Raw genomic sequence first — 23,685 nt, 5'->3', positions numbered from 1 at the left:
TTCCACCACTGGAGGAAACGTGGTATGGCATTTGGGGAGTGGAATGCCAGGCTAATGTCTTAGAACCACTTTCTTACCCCAGCAACTGGTAGGGCACCAATGACCTAGAGCTTATTTTCCACTGGCTTCAGGAAGCCTTCGGGTAGGGATGCGGAGGGAGCTTCTGGACCCCTGGGGCCCTGAAAGGGCTCACATAAGGCTTAGCTCGTGGGGTGGGGATGGTGGGGTGGGTGAGGAAGATGGAGCTCAATAATACTGCCTTATATAAACCAGATGTGACACTGTTTTCAGTTCATATTGTCCATGGACTATTACAACAAAAGTATTTTTCTTAAGCTACATATAGCAACATTAATTACAGATATAGCTCACTGGAACCATGCAGTCCCTTCCCAACAATATGAAGTGATTCCTGTCATCCTTGAATCTAAACATGGCATCACTATCACATTCTGGACAAAACCAGGTATATTGGTACAGGAGGGACACTAACCTTCTAGATGTCACATGATAGCAGCAGCAAGTAGGAGACCAAATATCTTATGGTTTTTATAAATAGGAGGAGATACATTCACCTTACAGTTCTGAACATTTATAGTTCTTCCCCTTGTCAAGGTGTTGGGCAGCACTGGTGACATTCTGTCTTTTAGACTCTTAACTCTAGTGGTGGCCAAACTGATGTCTTGTCACTCTGTACACTTTGTCTCTGGGCCAGGCTGCCTGCATTGTTCAGGGCAGGCATTTCAATATGAAGAAGAAGGAAAAAAGGATGGGGCAGGTGGATTACTTAAAGCCTGGTTCCATCTCTGGGCTGTTGGTTGGGATAGAACAGAGGAAGAGACATGAACAGCAAATCTGACTACGGCAATCTCAATGCTCCGACAAATCCAACCACAGAAGCACATGGCTCTTTTTTTTTTTTTTTAAATTTTAAAGGGAACATTAGTCAATTCACTGTCATTTAAAACAGTGCAACTAAGTTCCAGGTGTTTGGTATGTCTATTATTCCTCTTTCCTCAGAGGAAAAGAGTCAGGAGCAGCCCTGCACACCTGTGGGAAAACGTGATCCCAAGAAACCTCTCTGGACCCTCCCTGGACTGGCCGTCTCCTTCCCTTTTACGAATGCAGTATGTTTTCTGTGACAGTGCTGCCTCCACCGCTGATGACAAAGCTCCGTGAATTAGACACTACAAGTGCTGGGGACAGCTCTTCAGGGTCTTCTGTCTCTGGCTGGCAGTCCCCACCCACTGGCCCTTGCAGGCCTGTCTCTTGGGTGGTCAATTCCGAGTCTGTCTCCCCATACTGCAGCGGGAGCAATGCCTGGTGCCTGGTCATGGTATCATTGCTTTTCTGGGCCTCCAGAGAGTTCTGGTGTATGGAATTCCTGTGAGCTGTGGCACTTTTCTGAGGCTCGTCAAAGCTCAGCGAGAAAGTGACTGTGCCACTGCCAAATATGACCTTCTGCTTGCATCTGGGCTGCTGCTGTGATGGCTGCTGCTGCTGTATGGTCAAGGGCAGCTGTGGCTGCCGCCGCTGCTCTTGCTGGGTCAGGGCCAGCGGCTGCTGCTGCTTCTGCCCCTCGGGCTGTGGGAAGGGGTCTTCGCTGTTGCTCTTGCTGCTGATGGAGGAGGAGGGGGTGGATCCGGTGGAGCCCCCGAGGCTGCTGGACCGCTTGCGGGAGATGTTGCTGCGGCGCAGTGTGGCCCGGGCTGCCACCTTGAAGGCGTGAGCAGCAGTGCTGCAGCGCACCTCCTCGATGGTATTACGGGATGGCTTGAAGAGGATGATATAGACCTTGTTGAAGAAGATGCAGGCCAGCAAACCAAAGCTGGCTGCCAGGATGGCGATCACCTCCACGGCAGAGACGAACTTGCCGTAAGTGCTGGCGTAGGCCGGAATGAAGGAGATCCAGACGATGAAGAAAATGAGCATGCTGAAGGTGATGAACTTGGCTTCGTTGAAGTTCTCCGGCAGCTTCCGGGACTTGAAAGCGAAGAAGAAGCAGATGGCAGCCAGCAGGCAGGTGTAGCCGATCAGGAAGCCCAGTGCCATGAGCGAGCCCTCGTGGCAAGTGATGAAGATGATCTCATCCTCTAGCTCGTGGTTGCGGTAGCTCGAGGGGGGCGCGGTGTAGAGCCAGATCACACAGATGACGATCTGCATGAAGGTGCAGAGGAAGACCAGCAGGAACTGCAGGTTGAGCCCCCACCACTTGCGGTGGAAGCTGGTGGGGATCTTGGCCTCAAACACCAGGAGGACACGATTCGTTTTTACCAGGATGCAGGAGATGCAGAGCACAAAGCTGATGCCGAAGGCCGGCTGGCGCAGGCGGCACGTCCAGTCCTGGGGCTCGCCGATGAAGAACAGGGAGCTGGAGAAACAGCAGAGCAGGGAGAAGAGGAGGAGGTAAGAGAGCTCTCGGTTGGTGGCCTTGACGATGGGTGTGTTGCGGAACTTGATGAAGACACCCAGCACGAAGGCGGTCAGGAAAATGCCCAGCACAGCGAAGAGCGTGAGTGCGATCCCAAAGGGCTCCGTCCACGACAGAAACTCAATCTCCTTGGCAATACAGGATGTGTGGTTCTCATTGGACCAGAAGTCATCAGGGCACTTGTCACAGGCACTTGCATCTGTAAAATGTCCCAGTGAAGAATTAGTGAGGGTGTGGCATAGACTAAAATGTGTGCGTGTTAGTGTCTTGGTGAGGGTACATGGGTTATTGGATGTGGCCACTCTACATTTTCTTTATTGTCGAAGAAATTGTGGTTTTTACATTATCAGATAATATATTAAACTCTGACTTCTCTATTATTTTTTCCCTTCTACATGGTGGGGGAAGTATACACTACCCACTGATGGTTTGTAGCAAAGAATGATCAATTCTGCTAGACAGGTGGCTGCCCAGAGGTCTGACAGAGTCCATCAACTTTTCACAGAGTGATTCAAGCTCAGCTCGACTCATTTTGGATATGGATGGGCTTTGCAGATCTGCCAGGGTAGACTTCCTCTTAGATCCAGGCAGAGTATCCCACGCATATGACCTGCGCCCTCCTCGCTCCACATCCCCGGCTTTTCGGTGAGAAAGGCTGCAGACTCGTTCAGGAAACAAATGCTTATCAAGTCTCTGCTATGTCCCTGGCAGTGCGCACTTTGGGGAAAGGAAAGCAACGTGGGCTTTCCAGTCAGAGATCTAGATGGGAATCCTGACTTTGCCGTTTGCTAGCTGTATGACTTTAGTCGGGTTCCTCAACCTCTTTGAGCCTGTTTCTTCATATACGAACTGGAAATAATAATAACCCCATTATCGGGAGGAGGATGAAATGGGATTATAACAATTATAGTTAATATGTATAGAGTACTTTCCAATCAAGGTTTTTATTGAACAGACATTTATCTAGAACTTACCATGTGCTTTAACAATATTAACTCATTTAATTCCCACTTTAGGATGGAGAAACTGAGGTACAGGAAAAACATGAGTAAGACAGCAAGTACAGTGCCAGGCACCCAGCGGGCAGTTTACCATGGCCTGTTAACTCCGGAGCCTGGAACAGACAGAACTTTGTCTATTCCGGGCCACTGAGCTATAAGAAAAGGAAAACAATATTGGAAAACTGTATAAAAGTAAAAGAAAGATGCGTCACAGGTGTGTTTGTAAGCTCTTATGGTGTTACAAGACATCTAACATTACTTTTCTATTCCTCTCAGTGCCCAGCCCAGCATCCGTGCTCAGGCATACCTTATTAAATGAGAAACTGTGCTAAGCACCATCTCAGCCCAGCCCTTCCAGGGACTTCGCTGACTCCAGAGCCCCCACAGTGGACCATGCCCTGCATGGTGTCCATGAAACATTGTTTCGTTACCTGTCTCATCGCTGTACTCTCCATCAGGACACTCCACACACTCAAAGCAGCAGGTGGGCTCCCCCTCTATGATTCCTTTCCTGGTCCCTGCCAAGCAGTCTCGGCTGCAGTTGGAGAAAGGCACCTGCAGGACAGAGAGCACGAAAGGGACGGGCTGCAGCTGTGCGATCAGTCTTACAGCTCCTTTGCCATGAGCAAGGCGGAGGAGTTGGGCACAAGGACTATTGCAGCAGACTCCAGGCCCATTCCAGACTGAGGAAGGTCCAGAAGCCCTACCTCTATGAAAGGGAGAGATGCCTGCGGACAAGTGAAAATACACACACACACACATCGGTGATTCTACGAAGATTAATTGTGGAGATTCTACACCATAACCCAAATCCTCCTTAAATAATGCCTCTTCTATTCTCTCCAGGTCTCAGAATGAGACACTGTTTGCTCTGTATGGAAGTAAAAGTTTGAGATAAACTAAAAGATGCAGGGACACGAACCTACACATAGAGCAACAGTCACAAGGGAAGACGGGATGAGGGGAAGTTTGTTTGAAAACGAGACTCTGAACTTTGCAGTGAATTGTAATTCTTACAATTTTATTTTAGGCTTTACAGGGTGATTTTAGGCTTTACAGCAAGGCAGGCAGGACAGGCATAGAGGAGTTGAAAGTAAATGGATCAGAAAGATGTATCAGGCAGAAGAAAGCTGCAGTAACTACATTAATTTCAGGTAACGGATTTTAGTTCATTTATTTTCTTAATGAACTTTGTGTGTACAGAATTTGATTACTTATAATTCTTGCTATGTTTGAATCTCTTAGTCATTTTTAATGACTGCCACCCAAAACAAAAGCTAAGACTGGGGCAATAATCTCCATCTAACTCTATGCTTCCCTCTGCCCCTGACTTCCACCCCCACCACATATTCATATCTGAGATGACTATCATCCTGGATTCATCACAGGCAAGTAATATTAAACTTTCAGGGAGTTTATCAATCTAATTTTACACAAATAAAAAAAGGAAAATAAAAAAGGAAACACCCTCCAATTCATTCTCGTAAGGTCAGTATAACCCTAATTCCAAAACCAGACAAGAACAGCGTGAAAAAGAAAAAAAAATTACAGGCCCATCTCATTTATTAAGTTATCTTCAGAAGCAGACCCAAGTCAGGGATTTGTGTCCAAGTGATTTATAAAGAAAGTCCTCCCAATAAAAACAGGAAGACAATGGAGGAAGTAGGACCTAGAAATGAAGAGGAGAAGCAAGAGTGTGATCTTGAGCAAAGTCCCTCTGAGGGTAGCTTCTGCCAGATCCCCAGGGGAACTCTAGACTGTAAGCTATGCCTCAGAACTGTCCTGAACTGAGGAAAAGGGACCAGGGCTTTCATACCTCCACACCATTTATTGGGTAAAGGTCATCTCAAAGAAAAGTAGATTCCTAGGCTCTTCTGCCTCTCTCAGCCTATGGGCAAAGTGGGTTCCATTAGCCTGCAGGCAGTCTTCTGAGAAAGAGCCTAGAGTTCTGGTTATCGGAAGTAAAAAAAATACAGAAGTCCTGGAAGTGCATAAGAAGTATAAGGAATGTGGAAGGGTCTGGAAAGAGTATGGCTATTTTCCACTACTAGAAAATAGATGAAAAATACTAAAACAATAAACAAGCAAACTCAAAAGGACATAAAAAAGAAAATGCAACATGATCATGTTAGGTTTATGCTGGGAATGCAAACAGGTTTAATATCAGAAAATCTGTGTCATTTACTGCAGTAATAAATTAACACAGAAAAATATGATCATTAATAATTGAAGTATTTGGTAGAATTCAACAAAAACTGGTGATAAAAACTCAATGAAAAAGAGTAGGAAGAAATATCTTTGAGTCGAAAAAGGGTAACATAAAAAAATTCCTTAGAGTAAATATCATTCTATATGAGAAAATACTAAAAGCATTTTCATTAAAACAAGGGTGCCCACCATCACCACTATTATTAAATATTGCACCAGTGGCATTCTAGCCAGTGAGTAGAATAAGATAAGAAAAATAAGGGCATAAATATTAGAGAGGACTCAATAAAACTGTTATTATCTGCAGATGCTATGATTGTCCATGTAGAAAACCCCAAAGAATCAGCAACTAAATTATCAGAAATAATTGGAGAGTAGCCTCATGCTAAAATGCCACAGACTGCCACTGTTCTTACCTGAGTTTCATTAGTGTTTTTTTTTTTTTTTAAAAAAAACACTTGACCTTTTGTTGTACGCTTTGGGTTGATTTCCAGGTCCTTAAATGGTTGTTTTTGACAGTTTTGTCCAATTTATTATTGCCTCACCATTTTAGAAACCCCACTTCCTGTTCTCTGACCATGCCAGGCAACGGAGTACTTACTCTAGAAATTTATTAGGTATCTATTATCTTACAGTCTATGTGCATCAGAGAGAATAAATATACCATAAGAATGAAGTATATCTTGCAAAAGCATATGTTTCTTGAAGTAGGGAGCAAGTCTTACTCAACCTTGGTACCCCAGTTACAAAGACTTGACTAATGCTTGGTACATAGCAGGGTTCATACTACTTGCAAAATGTCTCTTTTATAAGACGCTGCTCTTCCCCTCACCTACCTGCTTGCATTGGAGACATCTTACAAAGTTAAACACTTGGAAAACAATAACATAATTATCATTGTTTCTAGCAGAAAAGAAATAACCAGCTTGACAAGGAGTTTTTAAAAATCTTGAACAGAAGATGAGTGGTATTATCTTCTAATATAAGAGGAGTAGAAATGGCAGTATTGGACCTAATAAGTGCTAAGACTTTCAGGACCCTGGGAAGGACAGGAAAGGAAAGAGTTAAAGTCAGTATACATTAGCATGTTTAACTGTGATAACAAGGCACCCTCAGAAACTTTCTCTTAATCTTTCTTGAATTACCAACCCATTTGATCACCTAATGAAAGACATGGACCCTATTTCCCAAATCCACAATAAGAGTGCTTCTAAAATTTTTCTATTGAAGAATGATGGTTGCTGTATTCTTTATCAAGATAAGGTAAGGTAAAGTTCCCTTTTATTCCTAGGTTTATAGAGCTTTTGTTTTTAATCTTCAAGGGCGTTGGATGTTACTGAATGTTTTCTCTGCATCTACTGACATCGTAGTAGGATTTTTCTTTCTTATTCTGTTAATGTGAATAAACTACATTTATGAACTTTATAATGTTGGGCTATCATCACATTCCTGTAAATTCACTGCAAACTCTATTGGGTCATGATGTATTATATATTTTTTCATTGCTGATCTAGGTTTGCTAAAATTTTATTTAGGATTTGAGCATCTGTATTTATAAAATAGATTGGCTTATAATTGTCTTTCCTTGTCCTGACCTTGTCTGTTTTGGTGTAAAATTATATCAGTCTCATAAAACGAGTTTAGTAGGTTTCTCTGTTGGCTTCTGTTAGGTTGTGAGTGGTAACAAAACAAAATTAAACCAAACCTCATAATAACAATGGCTTAAATAATACTGAAATCAGTTTCTCTCTCATATTCACATCTGAAGAGGTGGTCCAAATTGATATGGCACTCCACAGCATTGAGAACTAGACTCTTTCTACCTTGCTGTTCTGCTATGTTTGGTTTTGGCATCATAGTCCTTGATGGTAGCGTCTAGTTTCCAGAAAGCAAGATGGAAGAAGGGATAAAAAAGAGAGCAAAGGATACTTGCAAACACTTTCTTAAAAGAAGGTTTCCAGACTTCATCACACAATACTGCCTCTTGTATCCCATTCTTCAGGATTTAGTCATGTGGCCACACTTAGCTGAAAGGAAAGCTGGGTAATATATTTATTTCTGGGTGGTCATGTGTTCAGATAGAATTGAGTTTAAATATTGGTGGCCTGTAGCAGTCTCTTTTTCTTAATGGTTAAGGAATAGTTTCAAGATTATAGCTATTGGAGCTGGGATCCACACCCAGGTCAGTCTTCCAAAGTCTGAACATTTTATTGTACCAAATCCTGCTTTAAAGAATTAGAAGAATGCCAACCTCTGAGTCCTCTTACTGCATCCTTCTATCACCCTTCAGTTAAAGAGAAATCTCACCACCAAAGGAGTAGGCTGAGGCAGCCACCAGAAGGATCTGTTTTGCAAAAAGCCAACAAGTGTCTACAAGTCTCTCCACCAAAGGTGTCTATACACTTCTGGTCCAGGAAGCTCATCTGAATTCCAAAACCCCAATGAAGATGTTCCTTTTCCTTCTGATTTGTTGCAATAAAACATGGAAATAATTATGGAGAGTATAGTTAGAGGATGGAGCACTGAAATCAGAGTCAGAGCACTTCTATCCTAATCTCGGCTCTTACACAGACCGTCTGTCTGTGTAAATCACCTTTGTCTCTCTAAACCTCAGCATCAACGACTTCAAATAAGGATACAAAGATGTTTAAAAACCCATTTAGCTCTAAAGTACTTCATTAGAAAGTAAATTTAGATGTTAAGATATTATAATGCTATATTAATAACAGTTTGCATTTATGTAGTTTATAGTACGCTTTCACATCCTTGATCTTATTTGATTTCAGTAACAGCTTTGTGAGCTATGTGGGGAAGTTATTAATACACAATTTATAGTTAAATATAGCTGGCATATTTGTGGTTATTTCTACAAAAAGCACAGAAAAAAGAGTGGACTAGACTCTAATAATTTGTTGAATGCCTAAGTGTGTTAGGTTTGAGGTAATGTGTCTATGGAGAAATTAAATTTAATGTGTAACTCTGTCAACTATCCTAGGGACATAAATGACTGAATTCATGAGGATTCTCTGTGTTATTGATTTATCAATATTTAAGGCCTTTTAAGCGTAGAGAACATTAGGGTTATAGAGAACTATACAGGAAATAGTTTTCATGCAGGAGGGGAGACAAGACATACACCAATTAGAGACAATCAATTACATGCATTAATGGACATAAAATATAATCTGGATGTTTCGACAGCAGGTAATCAGTGATAGTGCAGCTGATCAATTTAGATTCCACTTAGTTTAAACTTGTGATAATTTAGACAAGGCTATAATTAATGCACAGAGGAGGATAACCTCTGGAATCCCCAAATTGCTCTTTGTAAAAGATTATAACAAGATGCTCAAAGATGTTTATAACTGAGAATCTGCCCTCCAAGGTAGAATCTAATAGTTACTCACACACTATGGATAAGATTCACTATCTATTTGAGACCTTTGCAGGGGTAGCTATCCCAGATAGTGGGAAACAATGAAATTATAGGATCTGATCAGAAACCCACCAACCTAAGGATCATTTAGTAAAAAGATGAAGTTGAATCTTTGGTCATGTTATACAAAAGGGAGACAAGATGCTCAAAGGCGATACTAGAAAGGCAAATGCAAAGAGTAATACAGTGGGTCTTATCCAAACTTCTTGAGAGAGTTAAGAGAGGTTGTTCTGTCCAGGGGTTGTTCCCACAGAGACTTGGGTCCTCAGCAGCTACTACATTCTGGGATACAGCTGCCACAGAATGGTCATTGTTTCAGCATATCATGTGCTTTTCCCTAAAGTGCATATTCACTGGGTCATCACCAGGTTATTAATCAAGCTTCTGGATGCAGTGATACTCTGGAGAGGGGGTCCTGATCATGGCCACAAGAATCCTTCTATTTGTTACAGGTCTCCCATAGGAAAAGAATAAATTTTCATTTTGACTTGTAGGTCAGCCCTGAGCTGTTTGGATGACAGGGAACTACCTCTGTGTGTATTATCCAGGCCTTACATTGAAAGATGTTTATCTTTGCTTAAATATTTTGCTCTGGTTGGGGAAAGTTTCCTTTAGACAAGGAAATTATTACTGGCTGGGGAGTAAGATTTGTAAAGAATAAAATTGTTTTAGCATGGGGCTCAGGCATGGAGCTCAGGTTCTGAGGATTTTCCTCTGTACACTAAACACTCATGGATTTCACAGGAAATTTTGGCAATGCAGAGGAGTGAGTTGAGGAAAGTGGACTCATCATTCTGGAAGTCTGTGGCCCTCCCAAAGCCCAGCACAGATTCCTGCTTGTGGTGGAGGCATTCAGTAGTCTGATGGACAGCACGTACCTCCCTGGAGAACCCACTCCACAGGATTTTCTCCTCATTGATGAAGAGCCTTTCTCCTTTCTTGGCATAGACGTTGTAATATCCAACTTCCTTGAACACAATGGAGCCGTCCTCTGGGGAGAGGTGCCAGTTGATGATGGAATAGTTCCCCATCAAGTCACCACATTCATCAAAAGTCACCTGTTCCCCCATATTGTTGGTAAAGTTTAGGTGACGTAAGTGCTTCAGGACCTAAAGAGGAACAAAGATGAATATTCTGAGTGCAAGCCACAGGACTGCCACATATGGTTATGTAAATTGTGTGCTGTGATAGGACAGTAAACTATATTGTCCTAACAAAGTGGAAGGAACACGATTTGGGGAAATGGCGCCTTTTTCTAATTTATACTAGGGTACTTGCATATATTAGTATCAGCTCTGGTAAGCCAGGGGATTTACACGGTATTCAAATTATATCTGGGGTAGGAAACACTTTCTTGAAGCCAGGAAAGGACAAAGGATATATCAGACCACAAGCCAAGTCTAGGCTTCTGCCAGTGTATCATCACCATCACCTGGGTAGGACCCCAGGAAGGGTGGAGTTTGTAAGCCAGAGCCCATTCTTGATGTTTTCTGAGATGCGCTTTGGAGAAGGAGTGGAGACCCTAGCTGCTCTTATGATCTGTACCATTCTCCCCTGTGTTACTGCTTCTGTGGTAGTGACTTGCTGCCAAAAATCACGGAGAGTGAAGTGGAAGGAAGAAAGAAATGAAGCTGTGGATGGAGTCCTAGCCATCACTGTTGTAATAGTTATGGCCAGTTCCTTATTTTCACAGGGTTTTATGGGTCACAGAGCCCTTATACAAAAAAGTAATGACAATAATTACTAAACTTTACTAGTCATTTTACTACCTCTGAGGAAAAATGTTAAATACTTTATATTCATTATCTAATTTAATCTTCACAACAGATAGTACTATTATCTCATTTTATTGCTGGGGAAACGGAGGCACAGAAAACAGAATATCTTTTCCAGGGTCACACAGCAGCAAGTGGTACAAAGCCTGTCCTCTCAACAGCTATGCTCTACAGAAGCATCATTAAGATCTTGGTTTCACTTTCTGCATGGCCCTGACATGGGTCAGGTGGAGGCAGTAGGCACTTGGCAGCTTATCTTTCATGCAGGATCTGCCAGGTACCAGGGGTCACTGAGAGAGCAAGACACAGTCCAGCCTGTGAGTGTAGGAGCACTCACTTCTACTGTACCTCAAATCAAATCCAGCTATCTACAAAAAAGAAAATACACTGTGACTAAGTAGAGCTTACCCCCAGGAATGCAAGGTTAGTTTAACATTTGACTATATTAACATGCTACAAAAGAGAAACTATATGATCATTTCAATAGATACAGAAAAAGCATTTGATAACATTTAACCTCTCTTCCAAATAAAAACTCTCAACAGTCTAGGAATAAAAGGGACTTCCTCAACCCTACAAAAGGCATCTATGAAAAACTATAGTAACTTCGTACGTAGTGGTGAAAGACTGACTGCTTTCCTCCTAAGATCAGGGACAAGACAAGATGTCTGTTCTCACTATGGCTGTACAGCACTGTATAGAGGTTCTAACTGGTGCAACTGGGCTGAAATATGCTGATTCAGACTGAAAATTAAAAAATCTAAATTCTACACTCAGACAAAAACAAATAAGCAAACAAACAAAAGAACTTTCAGATAAAGTGAAAAGACATAAGATTCACTTTTTGAAAAACTTACTGTTAGAATTAAGGCTTTTTTTTTATAATTGGCTGGGATTTTTCTGGGGAAATATTTCTTTGTGGTCTTTTAAGAAAGCTGCAGCTAAATATTATATTCACATGTCATGTTTTCAATTATGGACATAAGCTTAATTCTTAGTAAACATTCAAACCATGGAAAAAACTGATTATAAAACTTCTACCACTTTGTTGAAGAAAAAGGAAGTTGGACCTTTAGTGCAATAATGTAGTAACAGCTGAGAGTTGCCTGAAGAGAATGGTAAGTCCAAAAAACAACTATTTCATACAAGAATGATGACAGGAGTATGCCAGAAAGTGAAAGAAGCAACCAACATCTGAAATGAAGGACTGGAAGTCTCTTGATACAGAGAGAACCCCGAATTATTCAATTAGCTATAATAAATTAATTCGGACTAATTGCACGAAGGATCAGTTTTATTTTTTTTTTTTTATTTAAACAAATAAAAGCCAGAATAGATTTAAAAATAATTTCTTTTCTTCTTTTAGGCATATTCATTGGTAGGATCAGTTTTATTATTTTTTTTATTTAAACAAATAAAAGCCAGAATAGATTTAAAAATAATTTCTTTTCTTCTTTTAGGCATATTCATTGGTAGGATCAGTTTTATTTATTTTTTTATTTAAACAAATAAAAGCCAGAATAGATTAAAAAATAATTTCTTTTCTTCTTTTAGGCATATTCATTGGTATGAATTAGGCTAACACATTGTTCCTGATAAAGATTCTTAGGAAGCCTGTGTCATTAAAAAATAAAAAAGGAATCTAAAATTTAGTGGTTTCTGGAAATTTATTTCTCATTAATCCTGTTTATACTCCTAAAATCCTTACCAAAGTGGTGTTTCCCCCAGTCATTTATCTCACTGATAATGAAGAGGTGTATTTCAGCCCAAACTTATGAAGTTAGAATTACTGCAATATGAAAAATTTCTGCCAACTTCTATGAGATAGCTCACTTTCTCTCTTATCTATGCCTGTATCCATGTACTGTCCTATGTCATCCACTTATCCCCTGTCTTCTCTCAGTATTTACTTTTGTCCCATTCTCTTCCTTTAGCTATTTGTTCATCCAATAAATATTTATTGAGTAACCAATATGGGCCAAGCAAGCCCTTTTCTAGGGATAAGAGAAACAGTAATGTTCAGGATGGACAAATAGATATTCAAATACTCTAATGTATTGTGTCCACTCTCTCTTATTTGTACACTGTGCTTCCTTTCTGTGTCTGTGTATGAACCAGAGTTTTAGGATAATCAGTTTCCTCCTAAGGTTTAAGGCTATGGACCAGTGTCTTCACTATGAAACCATCCGCTGACCTGGCAGCCTCTCAGGAGCTAAAAAGCATGTTCCAGAGAGACAACTGGGCACATGGTTCTTTTAACAGTGACTTTGGCCTCATCAAGGAACAGACCACTTGGAGCAGATATTGCCTTTCTTTTTGGCTAGAAATAAGCCTTTGGGAAAATCATTTTGGCTTCTTTGGGTCTTACTTTCTTCGCTTACAAAAGAATAATACTCGAGACTAATATTTACTGAACACTTAGTATGTATAGGCAGTATCCTAAGCATTTTATACATATTAACTAATGTTCTCATAGTAAATTTATGTTTCATTATTCCCATTTTTTTGAGTTAGGAAAGTGAGGCACAGGGACATTAAGTGACTGTCCAAGGTCATAAGCTGTTAGGTAGCAATTGGGATTTAAATCCAGTTAGTCTGGTTCTAGAATCCAAACTCTCAACTATTACACTGTTTACTACGTACTCAGGCATAGGAGTCAGATTGGACAATTTATCTATTAAGTTGTCTATCTCTAGTTACAACACGTTAACAAGTATAAAATTGAGGTTGAGAAGATGGATATAGTTTAAAAATGGGGTGGTGGAGTTATGTATAAAGCTTGCAACAACACAAGAAGACACAATCGGAAAAGTGGTCGAAACCAAATGACATCCAGATCTCCATGAAAGGTCTGTACTTTCCCACCCCAGGGACTTCCCACTGTTTTCTATTTTTAATCAACTTAATTGAGGTATCGTGTACACGGGATAAAGTACACCCATTTTAAGAGTGTAGTTCTGAATTTTGGCAAATGTATATGTCAAAAGGTTCCCTAATATCCCTTCCAAATCAATCTCACCCCCACTTGCAGCCCTAGGCCGTTGCTGATCTGTTTTCTTTCTGTCATTAGAGATAGAATAGCATATAGATGGAATCATACAGTATGTACCCTTTTTTTTAAGTCTGGGCTTTTTTGCTCGGCATGATGTTTTCGTAATTCACCTATGTTGTTAGCTATGTTTGCCTTTACATTTGACATTTTCTCCAAAGAACAGATCCTTTCCACAAATCTTATCCAACCTGCAAGGCCCATATTGAATGACATCTATTATTTTCTTCCTTATCTCAAATCCTAACCTGCATAGTACTGTTGTATTTTATCCTCATAGCACACGTATAAATAAAATCATGTGTTGAATTTTTTGAGTCAAAAGTTTCACCTTTTCCATTAATAATCAATTATTTATTTACTAAGTCATATCTCTAAGTCATCTCATTAGACATCTTAACATGTTTTGCCATGTTTACTTGCAATTTTTACATTTGAGCACCTAATTTTCTGCATAAAACCTTGCATAAAAGGGAAGGTGGAGATGGAAACCATTTCACCCTTAAAAGCAATGATAGGGAATCTTTAAATTGATAATTATGGATAAACAGAAAGCAACACAAGTTACAAAATAACTGAAATATTTCCTCCAGAAAGAATACTCTTCTTTTAGAATTTTTTAAAAAGGAATTAACAGTTTCATTAAAAAAAGAAAATACAAAATTTTACTTGAGATTCTAATTTAGTATAATACACTTCTAAATTTGGAAAGGAATGTGAGGAAAAAGAAAGAATAAATAGAGGGGAAGAGAAAGAAAAAAAAGCTAATAGAAAAGAAACAGAAGAAAATAATATATGCCAAGAACAAAACGAAGAGGCAACCAACTGAATAGGAGAAGATATGTGCAAACGCTTTTGCTAAGAGGCTAATATCCAAAATATATGAAGAACTCATAACAACTTAACGACAACAAAAAATAAGCAATCCAATTAAAAAATGGGCAGAGGACCTGAATGACACTTCTCCGAAAGAGACATACAAATGGCCAACAAACATATGAAAAGATGCTCAACTTCACTAGCATTAGAGAAATGCAAATCAAAACCACAATGCAATACTACGTCACACTTGTCAGAATGGCTATCACCAATAGGACAAATAATAAGTATTGGAGAGGTTGTAGGGAAAAAGAAACCCTCATACACTGCTGGTGGGAATGTAAATTGGCATAGCCACTATGGAAAACAGTATGGACGTTCCTCAAAAAATTAAGACTAGAATTACCATATGACCCAGTAATCCCTCTTCTGGGTATCTACCCCCCAAATTTGAAAACATTTATCCATAAAGATATATGTACCCTGATGTTAATGCAGCATGGTTCACGGTGGCTAAGACATGGAGACAACTGAAATGCCTTTCAATAGATGATTAGATAAAGATGTGGTACACATATACAATGGAATATTACTTCTGCCATAAGAAAAGATGGAAGTACTGCCATATTGAGATTATCATGCTAAGAAAAATAAGCCAGACAGAAAAAGTCGAGAATTATGTGATTTCACTCATATGTGGGATATAAAACTGAAAGCAATAAACGAACAAGACAAGCAAAAACTTATAGACACAGACCACAGTTTAGTGGTTACCAGATGGAAAAGGGGGAGGCAGGGAGCTAGCTAAGGGTAAAGAGGGCCAAATATATGGTGATGGAAGGAGATTCAACTTTGGTGGTGAATACACAATGCAATATACAGACGATGTATTATTGAATTGTACGCTCGAAACTTACATAATTTTATTTACCAATGTCGTCCCAATAAATTTAATTAAAAAAGAAAAAGAAAAAAGGAAGATAATATTCGACCACCACGAGACTAATAGGCTCGCAAGAAAAACTAAACACCGAGAAAGAAATGAAGTAAAAGAGAGACAAATATATATAACATGCACACTTAGATGGTCACATATTATCTTTTATGTGGTAATATTTCCATCTTGTGGCCTTTTTGAATGCTTCCTTTAAAGGATTTTACAGTCAATCCCTTGCTCAGTATAAGCACAAATACTTGGCACATACTCTAAGGGTCAATTGAATTAAGCCAAAGACTAGAGACTAGAAAACTCCCACTCTGGTCTAGGATTTCCAGCTCTTACTCTTCCAGCATTACTTCTTAGCACGAGGGGAAAGTGGCATGGGATGAACAAAGCACCCCATTGACACAGATAATGAAGGACTGTTCACATAGATAAGGAAGCTATTGCTTCTTGCCCACTTCTTGTGCTAAGAGTGGAGGGAAAATCTTGAACCAATTCCCTTCTCTAATCTCAGCCTTATTTTCTTGTCTCCTTTTCATCTCCTCTGGCTCTTACCCTAATTCATCTCCCCTCTTCCAACCCCCCAAAATACCAGCAATTCCTGGAAAGTCAATTTTATTTGACTTTTGTTATTGCCATAGTTCTGTCATCATGCCCACCTATTTTTTTGTCTTCTGAGTGGTTGGTGTAAGGTGGAGGAATGTAGGGAGCATGTCTTGTGTACAATCATCCTGAGAGAAGGAAGAAGGCAGTTCCATTCTTATTGCCATGGTGTTCTACTCAGACTTCATTCCAATCAGAGCCTAGAATACCCTGGTACCAGTGATTGATTCAAGGATGGGCTGTTAGGTTGAACAGTTCTCATCAAAGGGCTCTAGGTAGTGCTGTCAGATCAAATCAACTAGACTGCCATTGATTCGTTAATTTATTCTACACATATTCAAGTGTCAGGTGTTCTAGATACAGGGTTGAACAATACAGACATGGTTTCAGCCCTCATGAAGCTTAGAATTGTACAGCAGAGAAGTCAGAGTGAAGAGAATGCTGAAGAGCAGTGTGGAGAGGGTTTGGGGTCTCTGTGGAGGTCAGGAAAAAATTGTGTGTTGTATGCTCATAAATCGCCTGTCAGCTGCAATTGTGCCTACCCAGTTCCAGCGGAAATACTCGATAATGTCTGCCATTGCAGTGGCCTGGTGTTCATCATTGGGGTAATTTGACAGTTCTGGCAACTCCTCTCCCAGACAAGGAAGTAAGATCCAGATCGCCAAGACCAAAGCTTGAGCATGTGAGGAAAATAGCCAAGAATCAGATCAGACTATAGTCAAAATTGGGACTTTCAGTTGCATGTAGTAGAAAACCCATACTAACTGATTTAAATAGAAGTATTCCAGGTACAACTAAATACTTTCATCTCCATGTCTTTGTTCCCTATTCCTCAGGGTTAGCAGTTTTCAACCTCTGCGGCAGCTTCGGGTTCATAAAATCTTTACTATGAGGATCTCCTTATTTCCCAGGATCTCCTGTAAAAGTCTCCAGATCCACGTTGACTGACCAGTCCAAGGCCACATATCCATCCCTGAAGCTAGGAATGGAGTCCTCCCAAACTACACAGACTGAGAGTAGGGCAGGGAAGGCTCCCTAAAGTTAAATAAGGATGCTATTACCAAAAGGAGAAAGAAAGAGAAGTGAAGCAGCCAAAATAAAGTGTCCACTGCCCAGACATCTCAGTTGACCCTAGTACAGGTAAAGATGTGACCTCCTTCCTCACACACAGTCTGGCAAGATTTATTCAGGAAAGGAAACTGACTTGGAAAATAAGGTCAGAGCTCTAAGGAAGGATAACATATGAACACAGGCCAAAATGTCCTGTATGCTTGCTATAAGTCTCCTCTGAGCCTCAGGAATCCAGGCAGTTAGTTGGGTGGTGGGGGTGGGGCTACAGTACAAGGAAGGAAACTTTAAGTTCCATGTAATGATTAGAAACTTTAGCAAATGAGGATATCTGAGTGAGAATTATCTCAGAAGAAGGGCTAAGAACTTGCAGGTCCTGGCTTATTCCACTAGCCTAGGCAGTTACTCCTTATCCCATGAGAATCTCTAAAATAACTGACAAGGGTGGTACATTCTTTGTTTCTTGGTATCTTTTTCCAAGGGTCTATGGTGATTGGGTTATTTTAGTTGTTTTTTTTGCCTAACTGATTGATTAAGTAGAGGTATATCTACTATCATAATTACATCTCTTTATAGCTTGAAATTTTATGAATTTCTTTCACATATATCATCTCATTTCATCTTCAAAAGAATCTTGGGTGGAAAGCAGGTGAGATATTTTACAGATGAACAGACTGACTTAGAGCAGTGGTTTGCCTAAAATGATGCAGATAGTAAATGGGAGAGCTGGAGATGAAGCCGAAGCTGGAGTCTGGGTCATTCAAATTCAGGGATTATAACCGCCCCTTCTCTGCTATCACGTACTCTCTCTGGAGGTCTGTCTAGAACTGAGGAAAATACAAACAGAGCATAAAGCACAACCTGATTTAAAAATCAAGATACATTCATCTATCAATGGCACCTAGATTACTTCCATATCTGGGCTATTGTAAAAAAAAAAATTGCTACATTTAATAGAGAGGTGAATATATCTTTTAGATTAGTTGTTTTTTTGTTTTTTGTTTTGATAAGGAAGATATAGTATATATGTACAACAAAATATTACTCAGCAATAAAAAAGAATGAAATCTTGCCATTTGCAATAACATGGATAGACCTAGAGAATATTATGCTAAGTGAAATAAGTTAGAAAAAGACAAATGAAATAAGTTAGAAAAAGACAAATATTGTTTCACTTATATGTGGAATCTAAACCAACCAACCAACCAACCAACAAATAAAACACAACACAACAAAGACTGGCTCATAGAAACAGATCAAACTGGTGGTTGCCAGAGGTGAGGAGGGTGAGGGAATGGGTAAAAAAAGTGAGGGGGAAAATAGTCAATAATATTGTGATACGCTTGCAGCGACAGATGATTACTAGACTTAGTGTGGTAATCACATTGTAAGGTATATAAACGTTGAATCACTATATTATACACCAACTATACTTAAATAAAAAAATAAAAAATAAAAAAATCAAGATACATATGCAAGACATGAATGGCTATGTAGGATGTAAGTCAGGCCAGACTTTTTATCTTCGGAAGTTCTATGAAATGAAAAAGATTATGATGTCTCTCCCGTGTATAATTAAAAAATACCAAACAAGATTATACCACAAAATGAGGGCTGAAATTCCATATAAGTTCTGATTATTTTCTATTGTAACTACTTCAGTGCTTCTTTTTGATATATCCAATACCAAATCTTTTTAAGGGGAGTTTTTCCGTGCCCTTGATTTGCTTGTGTCCTAAGCTTAGTTGGCCTGTCTGGTGGTCTGGCACATTATATTGTGAGTAATATAATGACAAAAGTGATGGTTAAACACAGTCACACTGGTTTTATGCCCCTTAGCATATGAAATGTAATAGGTACTCAGCAAACACTTGTTACTCGCAAGGGAACAATATCTTGAACTTAAGGATTAGAAATATATCCTGCACTCAGTACTAAACGTATTCCAGGATGTTAAAAAAATTTTAGGGGCCATACGCTAGGTATTCTGAACTACTGGACTAAAGAACAGTTGAGGCAAGGCTTTGAACTGATAATCAAATTAAATTACTATCAATTGTGCAGAAGTAGATTGCTCAGATGTTTGAACAGGCTATTTGAATCCAAAGTTATATTTAGTGACCTTATTTAGATGTTGTCTTTTTGAGGTAACCATTTCATCTGTCTTGCCTGGATCAGCCCAGCTCTACTTTATTACACAGAGAACTGCTATCTAAGTGAAGATATACCTGCCAAGCCTCAACCTTCTTGATGTCTGCACAGGAACCATTGGTGAAGAGCCCTCTCCCAGGTAAGCAGGTATATATATCTTGCAGGGCATGAGCAATGGAGTAGACTGCTAAGTAGACATTGTAGGATATTCGTAAGTGTGTATAATCCATGTAAGGAGTCTCGACACTGCTGATATTCTCATCCCCTGTACAGAGCGGTCGGAAGGCAGCGGAGCTGTTGCTTATCCTGCTACCACCTTCTTCTTGACCTCTCAGGAAGGTGTCCATGGGCAAAGGTCCTTTAGCACCTTCTTGGAGGTGGCAGTTAAATGTTTCTTCCCAAAACTCTTTGGCAAAACCGTTGTGGACAGACTTTCTGGGATGGACTTTCTGCAAGAATTCCCGGAAACCTGGGATCTGCCCAGCCTTCAGAGCAAATCCAATGGTGCCTCCGACCACATGGAAATACTCAGGCATAGCGATCAAGGAAGAGCTGGCCCAGGCCTCACTGGCCAGCCAGATTCTGCCTGTGATGTTGCGCCGAACAATCTCTTTGATGAGGGGTTCAAGGTCTGGGCCACTGGAGAAAACGACGATGACTTTGGCTGTGGAATTCTGGATTACCTCTACCACATGCTGGATCTCTTCCTCATCAGAATACTGGGAGATGAGTTCACTGAAATCGATGCAGATGTCCCTCTCCTCAGCTTCCTCTCGGAACTTCTCAATCCCTGGCCGGCCATAGTCATCATCAGCTGCAATTGTGCCTACCCAGTTCCAGCGGAAATACTCGATAATGTCTGCCATTGCAGTGGCCTGGTGTTCATCATTGGGGATGGTACGGAGGAAGGACTTGAACTGATTCTTGTTGCTGAGGAGTCTGCTGGAAGAGGCGTAGCTGACCTGGAAAGAGCACCAAATACAGAACACAGAATGAATAGGTGAGTGAGGTGCTGAGTGAGCCTCAAGGCCCTGTGGAGGTGGCCTGCTGAGGGTCCATTAATTAATCTAATCTGTCAAACACATTGTTTCCTGCAGGCAAGATGAAAGGATGAGGACAACCAGAATCTATTGCTCTCCAGTGCGTGCACTCGAGCACCTGTCAGTCTATCAGAGAGCATTTTAATTCTCAGTGGGTGAGTCTTCACAATGCTACCTTCAAAAATGGGTCTAGCCATAAGGTCAACCCAACAGTAGGATCTATTTATCCTTTCAAGGAGTGTCTTTATGTGCCATTTCATAGTTTTTTCCTAACCTCCCCTGTATTGACTCATTGGTTACAATATACCCATGTACATATCTTCTGCCTGTTAGGTCCAGGTTCTGATGTGAACTTCCCCTTGTTTTAACTTCCCCTTTACTGTGATGAACACTCTGTCCATGACTCACTTCTGGAAGGAATCAGGTTCCCTGTGGGTTATGAACCTAAGGCTCTTCAGAGGAGCCCCTAGGGGTTCCCCTTTCCTAGTCTGCCTAGTTTCTCTATTCCCATTTGTCTCTAGACTCCAGCTATTCACTCTATTCCCTCCTCTACCTACCCCGACAGTACTTTAGATAAAAGTACCCTCAATTGCAGTCATTTATAAGAACCATTTATCTTTTAAACTCAATTAGCCATTAGGTTCATTAGGCTCAATTCCCAATAACAATGATGTACATCATTAAATATAGTCAGAAAAACAACTTTTCCTTTCCCGGCATCTCAGTGGGTTCAATCATCATCCAGAGCCCTTTCCTCTGCTCAATTTCACATAATGGCTGAGGCCTTGACAGGCTTTTGATGTGGCTGAAAAGGAACCCTGGAGAAGCTGCCTACATGTGTTTCCACTTGCTAAGACATAGATAGTTCTACATTTGAGCATGGATGTGAGCCACCAAGGGAAGAAAACCTTGTCTTGATGGTAAAAGATCATTGCTTAAAGAAAAGTATCTGAATATCACATAAAGCATCTATTAGTGCAGAGCTTCCCAAATTTTTCACATTGTGGCAAACATAAAAGATGGGGTGAATGGAAGAGGCTGACCAACCCAGGTGGGGGGTGCTCTCGCCACCCTCGGCTACATCTCTCCATCCCAAACTTTGAGGGGATCAATATCTTGGCAGGTTTTGGCCCCTCTGTAGTACTCCTGTGTGTCCTGGCTCACCAGTTAGGAAGTTTAAGGTTATTGGACCATTTCTTCTGAAGAACAAAACATTTTTATACTTAATGGGATTTCTTCTAGGCAATGAAGGAATGTTTAATATCGCTTGTTTTCCAGTTTCATAGAGAGATTTTAAGCTTCTTAAGAAAACCAAGTTGAAGAAATTTGGGAGAATGCCTTTTTAATATTTCTCACCAATTGAAACAATTTTCTATGTTCAGTGTTTCAATAAATTTTTCCAATATTTTTCTTCTTATCAATGAATAGTTTCTGCATCAAAAACATAAAAGACATCGGTCTATGAAAGAATGGCCAACCTTGCTAAAGGGCAGGAATAATTTTTCTAATAAGAACTTTGATTTTTGAAGCTATGATATGAAATTAAAAACTTTTTTTCTTTGATCAGAACAAGCCCCTTCTTGCTCTGCTATGGAAGTTCATGCGATAGGTGATTAAACTAAATAATTGATTGAGATGTTACTGTTTTTAAGAGACCTCTAGAGTTGCAGACCCATTTTGCAAATGAAAAACCTACTTGGGCATTTTGTAAATCTATCCATTATTGCTTACTTATTGATCTTTTGAAAACTGAGGTAAAAAGGGTTTTAAAGAGATAAAAATTAAAAACAAAAATATTCTCCATGGTTGTTTTTCTTAAAGAATGCGTTTATAATATTTGTCCATTTTAAGGGTAAACACCACTTTATATACCCCCCCCCAAAAAAAAACCCTTAAAAACACACAGAATTTTTTTATTGCAAGAGGGGAGAATTTCATGAATGATTCAGAGAACTGTTCTAACCACAACTTATTCTAGCTGGTCTGCTTGTTCCATCCACTTGGTGGCGTGAGTGGCATAAAAAATACCACTGGGCCTCTGACCCGAGCCTGCAGAGTAGTGGTTCCTAACTCTGCTACACATTGGAACTTCCTGGGAGTTTTCAAAACTCCCATTGCCCAAGCAGTATCTCAATGAAACCAGGATCTCTGGGGGCTAAGATCCAGGCATCAATATTTTTCAAACTCCCCAAGTGATTCCAACATGCAGACGTGGCGGAGAACCTCTGCTACTACATGCTTACACTGGTTTAATCATTAGTTTTCTCAGCACTTTTATAATTTAAATTCAACTTAACTATATGTTCCATCCAAACCACAAAACATTGAAACCTTTTACAAGTTCTTTCTTTACTTGACCGTTACATCTTATGCCTGTTGGCCATGGGGTAACAACAACCTACTTTAACTGTGTGTATTTAAAATAATACTGCACAATATGCCAAATTTAAAAGATGCATATTTGCATCTTGCCCAACACATTCACTGATGTGGACTTTGCTAGATCATTTTAGCACAAAAGTTGCAGAGCCAGGGTTTCCCCATGGGGAACACCTTTAATTCCCTGAAGTAGGGATTCGGGAAATGATGACAAGACTTTCTCAGTTGTCATGTGCATACGAAAGGATAATGGCTATCACCAAGGAAACAGACTTGCAACATCGAAATGTGAATTTGCAAGGGTACTTATAAATTTTAAATATTAGACATCAAAATAAATTTAAAGTATGATTTATAATTTAATTTAAAAATTGACATAAGGGACGTATCAAAATTGAGCTGATTCTCCCATCCACGGACATTTAGGTTGTTTCCAATTTTTCACTATTATAACATGATGTCATAGATCTATAAATATTAACATGAAAAAGGGTTTGCTCTATAGTGTTAAGGAGGAAAATCAGGTCGTCAAATGGCATTTAGAGGTTGCTGTCTTTTTTTTCTTTTTGGTGCAAAAAATATGCAACTTAGAATAAATGTTTATTAAAGCACTTGTTTCAGTAAATTGTTAGTATTTGAAAATGCAGACATCTCCCCACCTAGGCTGAGTTCCTGCCGGGTGGACTGCTTCTTCATATACACTCTATAAATAGTTGTTGAATGAAATAGAATATTTTCCATTTCTAGAATGTGTAGCACAGTGACGAAGTTCCTGTTTTATG

The 23,685-nt window shown here is 40.0% G+C and overlaps 1 protein-coding gene across 4 annotated transcripts in view; it reads right to left on the bottom strand.

Annotated features, from left to right (window-relative positions):
* Nucleotides 1–910: 910 nt before the first annotated feature.
* The window catches only part of CASR (calcium sensing receptor), a 67,971-nt gene continuing 45,196 nt past the window's right edge, over nucleotides 911–23,685 (bottom strand). For all 4 annotated transcript variants that reach the window (XM_039843180.1, XM_039843179.1, XM_039843178.1 and 1 more), the window contains 4 exons: nucleotides 19,562–20,446; nucleotides 9,955–10,185; nucleotides 3,864–3,987; nucleotides 911–2,630 (listed from right to left, as the gene is read on the bottom strand). In XM_039843180.1, coding sequence (XP_039699114.1) covers nucleotides 1,117–2,630; nucleotides 3,864–3,987; nucleotides 9,955–10,185; nucleotides 19,562–20,446 — 2,754 coding nt within the window. In that variant the 3' untranslated portion in view covers nucleotides 911–1,116. The remainder of the gene's footprint in view (nucleotides 2,631–3,863; nucleotides 3,988–9,954; nucleotides 10,186–19,561; nucleotides 20,447–23,685) is intronic.

The sequence above is a fragment of the Pteropus medius genome, unplaced genomic scaffold (assembly GCF_902729225.1).
Source record: "Pteropus medius unplaced genomic scaffold, Ma_sr-lr_union100, whole genome shotgun sequence".
Lineage (NCBI taxonomy): Eukaryota > Metazoa > Chordata > Mammalia > Chiroptera > Pteropodidae > Pteropus > Pteropus medius.
This window is presented reverse-complemented; position numbering and strand designations above follow the sequence as displayed.